Source organism: Phascolarctos cinereus, unplaced genomic scaffold, assembly GCF_003287225.1.
Source record: "Phascolarctos cinereus isolate Bilbo 61053 unplaced genomic scaffold, phaCin_HiC Scaffold_2;HRSCAF=192, whole genome shotgun sequence".
NCBI lineage: Eukaryota > Metazoa > Chordata > Mammalia > Diprotodontia > Phascolarctidae > Phascolarctos > Phascolarctos cinereus.
Genome location: NW_027555625.1, coordinates 269,197,692 through 269,207,385, shown reverse-complemented (window position 1 = coordinate 269,207,385; position 9,694 = coordinate 269,197,692). Strand labels below are relative to the sequence as shown.

Here is a 9,694-nt window from a genome sequence, read left to right as displayed (position 1 = left end):
GTTCAGGGATGAGGGCCAGGATGAGGCAAGGAGCTTTCTGGTTCCACGAGGAAGGGCTGGGTTCAAGGTCCTGGGCTTCTGGAAGCTCAGACTCCTAGAATTTGAGGGCTGAAAGGCACCTCCTATGCAGAAATCGTGACATCAGTGATGGCCTGAGAAGGCAAGCATGTACACAACACCCTCTCTCCCCTCGATTTCCTCCGCATGATAATTTACATAAATTACCCCTGATGCTTTCTCTGCATTCTTGGCTTTAGAGGGTTAGGAATGACGCTGGATGGAGAGCCTGGCCAGGCCTGTGGCCAGCAGGGGGCGCCAGGCTCTCAGAATCTGAGGGCCTGGCCACCAGGTGTCTGCTGGCCCCGCCCACAACTGCAGTGCCGGAGGCCGGGCACTGCGCAAGGGTCCACAGGCTGCTCCCAGCATGAAAAGCTGGGAGCCACGCACTGGAGGTCACCTAGCGTTCTGGGAGGAGGCCAGCCCCCTGCCTCCACAGTAACCCTCCCCAACAGATCAGTGTTTGCCCTCACCTGTGTGGCCTGAAAACAGTATACACACATAACGTCAGCAGTGCAAATGGAAAGAACACACACACAATTAAAAGAAATGATGGCCTTGAAGGAAGAGATTTGAGAGGACACCCCTAAGCCACCCCCTTCATGGAGGTGGGAGGTCTGCAGGTGTTACACGTGGCACGTTTTTGGAACTTTTCAGCGAATAGATCAATTGTGTTGATTTTCCCCTCTTAAAATTTTTTTTCTTTCTTTTTTCCCTCCTCTCTTTAAAAAATATTTGTTATATGTGATAGCTCTGGGAGGGGGAGAGGGAAGGAGAGTGAGGATAACTACGATGATGTAAGAAAGAGAAAACATCAATAAAAACTTATTTTTAAAAAGTACAAGTAGATGGACTCCTCTTCCCAAGGGACCTGTTTCACTTCTGGTTGATAAACTTGCTCTCTCAGAAGTGCGCGCTGGTACTCATTTTGCCCCATCCTGTCCCTGAAGCAAGGTTGGGGGTTTTAAGCTCCCCTGGGGAGCTGCACAATCTTCATTCATGCCTTGCTCACCAAAGAGCCCCCTCCCCCCTATACAGTTCCAGGTTCTGTTCTAATTGCAGGTGAGATCCAAGACTTTGAGCAACATGTGACCTAGGCCTGACCCGTCTTCCCCATACACCTGACCCTTCCCACAAAGGCAGTTTAGCAATCTGAGCATGGCTCATCCCTTCTCCTCTCCTCTGAAGCAGCAGACAATGGGGCTGGCTTTAAATAAAGCATTTATTAATTAGTACAAGCATAAACATTTTGTATAATATTTTCAATACAATATCTTGAAAGAGGCAGATTGGAAATAACCCAAGGGAAGGCACTTGTAAGGGGGTCCCGAGTGGTTCAGGCTGGACCCCCAGTAAGAAAAAGGAAGAAGTTTACAAGGCATTTTAAAAAACGGAATGTTTGTAGAAGAATCGGGTTAGATTCATAGTGTGCTTAGAAGTATCAGCTGTCCATTTCAGGGAGTTAATTCCAGGACCCTGCGTTTCAGCACTCACTGGGCCACATGGCTTTGCATTGCCCTTGAAAGGATCCTCTGGCTCCTCCCCATGTTCCCAAGACTTTTGCCCAGGATGGAAATGTGAACCAGCCCCTAACTTGCCCCCAGCCTCAGGAAGCTGGTTTGCTCCAACACAGGATGTGATGGGTCTGGGGGAGGGGGTAGGGAAGGGAGGGACTAAGGGGGGAGGAGAATTTCCTTCCCTGGCCTGCGTCCAAGCCACATCCTGAAGAAGCCAGTCTTTTCCTTGGTTTTCTTCTCCATTAGAAGAGGAATGTGATCAAGTACAGCCCATTACTGGTCAAGGGGTGTCTGTGAGTACAGATGGATACTAGCACAGCTCACAGAGGACTCACCGTGATCTCGCCCGTCCCAAATCCAGAATAACTTTTTAGGAATAAGGGTCCGATAAAAACGGAAGTCAATTGCAGTGCCAAGAGTTAACACATGATGATGTATAAAAAAAGCCAGGCAGCTCGGGCTGAGCGGATGCGGTGACTAAGATCACCTGGTGAGTGTACTGTGTGTGTGCCAGACCAAAGCTGATACCGAGAACCTCTGAGTCACATGCCTGGGATGCAGATCTCTCCTACAGAGCTTGGGAGGCTCCATCCATAAGCATTTAGCAGGCCCCTGTAGTGGTCGGTGAATCCACAGTTCCCCTAAAGTCAGTTTTTATTTGTGTGGACATGTGAGATCTGGATATTGGGAAAGCATGAAGCATTTATTCTCTCAGATTAGCTGGGGGTGAAATACAGAAAAGATTCCCTTACCCAAGCAGATTCAACTCTTTTGGTCTTTCCTCTCTTTTAAAAAGGCAATTGACCATGGCCAATTATTTTTTAGAAGGCAAGAGACCACGGCCTCTTCCCCATAAGAAATAAGAATGCATGAAGGAAGGGAAAGAAATATAGAGACAATGCCACAGAACTGATCACATGCAAAACAAAACCCCGAGTTCCAAAAATGGGATGGGGATGGTGCTGAGGCTTGGCTTGGTGACCAAGGGAAGTAAACAGGACAATTTCCTCACTGCATACAACCTACCAGTGACACAAAACAGCTCTGCCCTTATGGAATTCCAGATAACACCTGCCTCTACTTCCCTAACCCAGGATGGCTGGAATTCTCCCCACCCCTGATCAGACACTCACTTGAACACAGTCTCCCCCTTTGCCATGCCTCCAGAAGAGCTACTCCCTGTAACCAAGGCTGCCTCCTTTCCTGAGGTCCCATGTGGCCTTGGGATGCTACAGGTCATACACTCTCTGCATGTCTTCCTGACTCTGTTCCTAGTTCACATCCTTACGTGCCCTCCTGGCTTCATTCTCACGTCACACGAACAATTCTCCCAGCTCACCCCTCATAGAAACACGCCACCCTCCACCTCTATCCCTGACCAAATCCCTTTCTCTCGTCTAACACTTTAACTCTGCCACCCTCAACCTCCCAAGTCATATGTTGAGACCTAACCCACCACTTCACCCACAAGCCCAACTTTAAGACAATTGATATTTGTCTTGGGATGAGACCTAGCATCTAAAATACTCCTTCCTTTAGAATTCATGCACCAGACAATCTTTCTCTTCCCCAACACTAGGCCTAAAGTCTCCTGATACACTTCAATGGATAAATTGTTTCCTTAAGAACTATTACAATGGACCAAGGGAATGTGTCTCTCCCACCTCAGACTGGATGCAACAAAACTCCATCCCCCAGAACTAGAAAATAGGGCTACATCCCTATCCATGCTTACCCCCTAACACATACATCTGTGCCAGAGTTAGCAGGTCTCTCTCCCGGACAGATCAACAACCCCTGGCGGTACCAGTCCTGATAAGGCAGGGAGTTTTCAGTGGGGGAGCTGGTTCAGACCAAGAAGCTTCTGCCATGGCTATCATGTCACCTCCCTTTGGAAGAAAGGTAACTTGCTGGCTTAGAAGGCAGACAGACACTGAGGATATCACTCATGGCCAGTCCCTCCAGCTGAAAACAGTTGAGGGCCAGAGGCTTCAAGTGCCTGGGGAAAACACTCCTGGATGGAGAAGAGGGGAGGAGAGGAGAGGAAAGGCTAAAATAGGGTAGCTCAGTGCTCAAGGAAGCTAGATCCTTCTCCAGTCTCAGGAACCGCTTGGCTTTGAGTGGATTCTAGAATACTTTAGCTTCTTTTTTTTGCCCCTCTCCTATTCCTTTGGGGGAGAAGGGAAGGAAGAGAAAGGAAGGAAGCTTTTTGTCTGAAAGAATGGGCCAGAAAAGGGCAGCTTCCCAGCTAAGCTGCAATCTTTAATACGGTACCGATAGCATGATGTCAAGGCAGGCACTGAACGAGGCCCAGGGAAAGAGCTGGGGATGGGCACCAGTTTCCTCCTGACTCTCCCTCACACCTTCCTCTGCCCCCAGCCAACAAGGGAAAATCGTGACATTTAGTCTGCCGCTGTGGTCAGGTGGTATCTTCTATCTCCCTTCCTCTCAATCTCAAACAGAAAAAGGGACACAGGGGACAGGGAAGGGGTTGAGGGATGAGCCAGGTTTGTATTTAACTTACTGGTCACCTCCTAACCTGATAAAGTGACTGACTGGAGCATGCACTCTCCCACATGTGTGCTTTGACGTATAAACATATATGTTCATGTAATGGCAGAGTGAAAGGATGAACCCCTAGGGCGTCCTGAAAGAACTGGGGCTCAGGGGATTGCAAGGCTGGCATGTGCACTGACCAGGGGGCCATTCAATAGTGTGGGTCCCATTTTCCCTTCTACCCTCCAGCCCCTCATTACTCCTGAACAAGACATGTTTACAATAGATATCGAGTGAACAACCCCCGACCCCTGTCCAGCTTGGCTTGCTTCCATTCCAGTCAGTCACATTCCAAAAGATCAGCAGTATTAAGTGTCCGCTGCGGGGGGGGGGGGGGTGTTGGAGATGAGGGCTGTGGGGCAGCTAGGGCGTCACATCGTGCACACCCCTGACCAGAATCCAGAATCCATGGGGTGGGGAGTGGAGAGGTTCTGGCCTAAAACTCAGTCTGCACACCTGTGCTGTCTTCTGTGGTGGTTTGGACATATGGGTTACCTCCTTGGCCAGATACCTCTTCCCCGGTCTCCTTGTCACTGGGCTTGGAGTGATCACTGTCTGCTTCTTCCTCAGAGGGGAGGCGTCGGATGGGGGTAGCTGGAGGTGAGACGGCCTCCTCACTTGGGATGGTAGGGGCTGACTCGTGGTGGGTGTGGTTGAGGGGAGAGGCCTGTTGGCGAAGACTTTTCTCCCCCTCAGCCTCCAGGGGCTGGGGGCTCTCTCTAGGGGACGTGCCATTAGTGAGTGGCTCAGCAACAGACTGGGGGCTCTCCACCTGGAGCTCTTTCACCAGCAGGCCCCGTAGCTCTGTGACGCTGTCTGGGGATGCAGGGTAGGGGATTGGCTCCTTCTCAGGCCCTCCTGGGGACAGCATTTCTGGGCACGGCTCATAAGGCAGCCCAGCCTCATCATCATGGATCACTGAGACCACCTGCTTTGCTCGGCGCCGTTTTTCAGCAGACAGGTCTGCCTCCCCTGGGCTGCCGCTGCTGTATTCCTCTCCCCAATCAATGGGGACGCCCTCGGCCAGCAGGTGGAGGTTGGGGTCACTGTTGTGCATCACCATGCTGTCCCTGTAAAGGTTGTGCTTCCGCTGCACCGCTGCCTCCTTCACAGCTGGAACACAAAAATGGGGGGGTTATTCATCCAATAGTCATTCAATATCCTCCCTCTGTTCCCTGACTCCTGCAGCTGGGCCTGTCCCACAGACATTTAACAAATATGTGCTGAGTGCCCTCTCACAGGTGAGGTGAAGGATACAAAGCTGAACAAAGTAAGAAACTCAGAATTGCGGAATTTTAGAATTGGAAGAGACCTTGCTGGCCATACTCCTGAAAGAATCCCCTCTGTTATACCCAACAAGGGGTCCATCAGCCTTTTTTTTTTTTTGCTAGACAATGGGGTTAAGTGACTTGCCCAGGGTCACACAGCTAGTGTTAGGTGTCTGAGGCCGGATTTGAACTCAGGTCCTCCTGAATCCAGGGCTGGTGCTCTATCCACTGCACCACCTAGCTGCCCCATCATCAGCCTTTTCTTGAAAACCTCCCATGATGGGGAATCCACTGCCTCTGGAGATAGCCCATTCCCTCTTTGGTGAACTTTCACTGCTGGCAAGTTCTTCCTAACCCCAAGCCTCTGCAACTTGCCCCCACGGCTCCTGGTTCTTCCCTTTGAGGTCAGACTACAGGTCTGGTCCATGGAAGACCATGGGATAGCCTTTCAAATACTTGAAGACAGGTATCACGTTTTCCCTGAGCTTGCTTTCCTCTCTGCTAAATTCCCAATCCCTTTAGCCAAGCCTGCCAGGACCTTCCCACATGGTGGTGCCCAGAACTACACACAAGGATACTCTGGAAGTGATCCAACCAGAGCAGAGCATGGCTGGGCATCTGCCTCCTTATTCCTGGAGCTATGTGGCTGCCGTATTCACTTGGCTTAAGGTCCATGAAAAGGCCCCAATCTTTTTCAGAGAAACTGCTCTCTAGCCAAGTCTTCCCCACCTCGTATTTGTGGAGTTGATTTCTTGAACACAAGCTTAAGAGGTTTATATTTTCCCCTATCACTATTTTTCTTTTTCTTCATTTCAGCCCAGTATTTATTCCTAGCCTGTCGGATTGTCATTCTGTGAGTTCCCTAACCCTAATTCTATTTCTAGCCCTTTTTCTAGCTTTGTGCTATCCTCAGACATGCTGAGCATGCCATCTAGGCCTTTCTCCATGTGATGTCACTGAAATGGATCTTAACTAGCAGAGGGCCGAGCTAGCACATCTCCCTGGTTGTCTCCCTAGGACACCACAGCAGCAGGCTGGTGACCCATGACCACCTTTTAAGTACAACCATACAGCCAGTTCTGAATGCACCTTATTGTACTATCTAAGCTAGATGGTGCAATGGATAGAGTGCCAAGGCCCTAGACTCTGGAGAACCTGAGTTCAAATCTAGCCTCAGGCACTTCTCAGCTATGTGATCCTGGCCAAGTCATTTAACCCTGTTTGCCTCAGTTTCCTCATCTGTAAAATGAGCTGGAGAAGGAAATAGCAAACCACTCCAGTATCTTTGCCAAGAAAAACCCAAATAGAGTTACTGAGAGTTGAATAGGATTGAAACCGACTCAACAACCACCCAGTGGTATCAAACTCAAATAGAAATGGAAAGAGTTGGGGGGATGGGCGGGGCACATTTACTTAGAAAACCAGAAATGAAGATAATCTGTGTTGTATTGTATTTTTATTTATTTTGTTAAACATTTCCTAATTATATTTAAATCTGGTTCCTCTATACTCTAAAGTTTTGCAGGTCTCAAGTCCCATACTTCTGAACTAACCCATATTACTCCATTATTTTCCACAAGAATAGCATGAGATACTTTGAAAAAGATACTTTACAAAATGAGATGCTTTAAAAATTAACTTAGTAAAGTTAAGAATTGGTTTTACATGTAATTGGGAAAAAATAAACTATTACTCAAAAAAATTTTAGTAAACTACATCTACAATAGCATTCTCCTGACCCACCTAAGCCTGACGATAAAGGAAATAAAATTAGTCTGACATTACTATATTCTTTGTTTTATTTTATTGATGCCTTCTGTTTTTCTATCACTTTTTTCCCTGTATATATAGCCATCACACCCTCCCCTACTCAGCAAGCCTTCCCTTGTAGCAAATAATTAAAAGAGAAAAAGAAAAAACAATTCACCCAAAACCACCTGACTTACTGACTGCACCTGATGGCATATGTAGTATTCCATACCCATAGTCTCCCACCTCCCCAGTAAGAGCTGGGATGTGCATTTTCTGGGGCCAAGTCTGGTCACTATAATCACAGGGTACTCATTCTCTTTCCATTTATGTTATTGTTGTTACTGTGCATACTATACTGTTTTCCTGGTTCTGCTTATTTCACAATGAATCACTGCCTGTACATCTCTTATTTTCTTATGGCACAATAATATTGCGTTATTTTTTTTAGTAAACAGTATTTTATTTTTTCCAATCCCATTATATTCTCGAAGCACAATTTGTCTAGCCATTTTCTGATTGATAATATGACCTGCTCTTGATGAAGTCAAGCTAGTTTTTTGTGGTCACCATTTTCTTTTCTAGATGTTCAGGAACTTTAATAATACCCATTAAAATTTTCCCAGGTATTGAAGTCAAACTCAATGGCTTATAATTTGCTGCATCCTCTCTGTCTCTGTCTCACTGAAATAAGGACATCCCCTCCTTCTCCAGTACTATGGCACTTCTCCTCTTTCCCACAATTATCCAAAGATCACTGACAGTGATTCAACAATCCCATCCACCAGTTCTTTTCAGTCCCCAAGAATAGAATTCATCTGGGCCAAGTGATTTGAATTAATCAAGGGCAGCTAAATGCTTTCTTACCACCTCTTCACTTATCCCTCTCCCTACTCATATTAGCTGCCAAGCATTGTGGATTCTACCCTACCACCTCAGCATTTCTCCTATCCATTCCTTCCTCTCCACTCACACTGCAGCCATCCTAGGCCTTCATTACCTCTCACTTGGACTACTGCAACAGTCTCCAAACTGGGTTCTCTATGTCCAGTCTACATATCCAGTCCTTTCTAAACTATCCTCCACAAAGCTCTAAACTGACCAGGTCTGATCATGTCACTACCCTGCTCGAGAAGGTGCAGAGGCTCCTCCTATTTTAGGATAAAATGCAACCTCTTCTGCCCCTTACAGCCTCTCACAGTCTGTCTCCAGTATATCTTTCCAGGCTGATTGATAATAATAACAATAATAACAGCAGTAATACAATAACAACCAGCATTTATATAGCATTTTAAGGTTTGTAAAACATTTTACAAATATCATCTCATTTGATCATCACAACAACCCTGGGAGGTAGGTGCTATTATTACGCCCAATTTACAGATGAGGAAACTGAGGCAGACAGAAGCAAAGTGATTTGCCCAGAGTCATACAGCTAGGAAGCATATGAGGCCAAATCTGAACTCAGGTCTTCCTGATTCCAGGTTCAGAACTCTATTCACCGTGCCATCTAGGTGCCTATTAATATTAGTATAATTACACACAATCTCTATTCATATATGTACCATACACTAATATATATGTAACTAGTATATACATAATTTATATATATATAATTTATAACATAATATATAATTTATACATACACACTAATTAGTATAATTACTCTAGTAATCTCTACATGGATAGGCTGTTCCCTGTCCGTGACATTCCATCTCCCTATGCCTGTATACAGTTTATCACCCCCCTTCCCTGACCCTTCCATCCCTAGAATGCATTCCCAATCTCCTCTCTGCCTCTTGTAACCCCCGGGAACCTTCAAGACTCAGCTAAGCGCCATTTTCTCCAAGAATCTCGTTCAGATTCCCCTAGATGTACGTCCCCCTTCCCGATCACTGTGTTTCTGTTTAGTATAAAGTCCATGTTTGCCTCTGTGAACATGTAGCAACCCTTCTAGAACAGTATGTAAGTTCAGTGACAGAAGACAAGGGCGGTCCTGTAATAAAATATGCGCGGTCAAGCAACACAAATTCCTGCACTGGTCATGTCCAAAAAGCTCATGTCTCATTCCACCCTCTGAGTCCATTGCCTCTCCTTCAGAAGGTATGGCACGTGCTTTCTTGCTGCTCCTCTGGAATCAGGGTCATCAAACATCTCTTTGGTTCCCATCTTCTTTTAAATATCTAAGCTGGCAGGTGAGCTCTCTGTGCAACCCCAGTTGTCTCTTCAGAAAACTCATATCTTCCTTTCTCCTTGGGATTGTCTCCCACCATATCATTGAAATTTCATTCCTGAGTTTCCACCCCTCCTTGGTTGACTTCTCCTGTCACACTTCAGTTCGTGGGAGCCGATCATTGCTCTGAACCCTTTGAAATCTGCCCTCAAAGTCTAGGCTGCATATCAAATTGTGTGACTGACTTTTCTCTTCTCTACTATAAATTTAAAGACCACTTCCCTACAAGACTCCTGCCATTTTTACCATAACCAGTTTCTTAAATGTTGGTGACAATCAGATTCATAACAGAATTCCCCCTTGTTGCTTCCTTC

General features: G+C 46.6%; 1 protein-coding gene across 1 annotated transcript in view; it reads right to left on the bottom strand.

Moving 5' to 3' along the window:
* Positions 1 to 1,261: 1,261 nt before the first annotated feature.
* The window catches only part of NIBAN2 (niban apoptosis regulator 2), a 116,092-nt gene continuing 107,659 nt past the window's right edge, over positions 1,262 to 9,694 (bottom strand). The window contains exon 14 of the mRNA XM_020965754.2: positions 1,262 to 5,243. Coding sequence (XP_020821413.1) covers positions 4,567 to 5,243 — 677 coding nt within the window. The 3' untranslated portion in view covers positions 1,262 to 4,566. The remainder of the gene's footprint in view (positions 5,244 to 9,694) is intronic.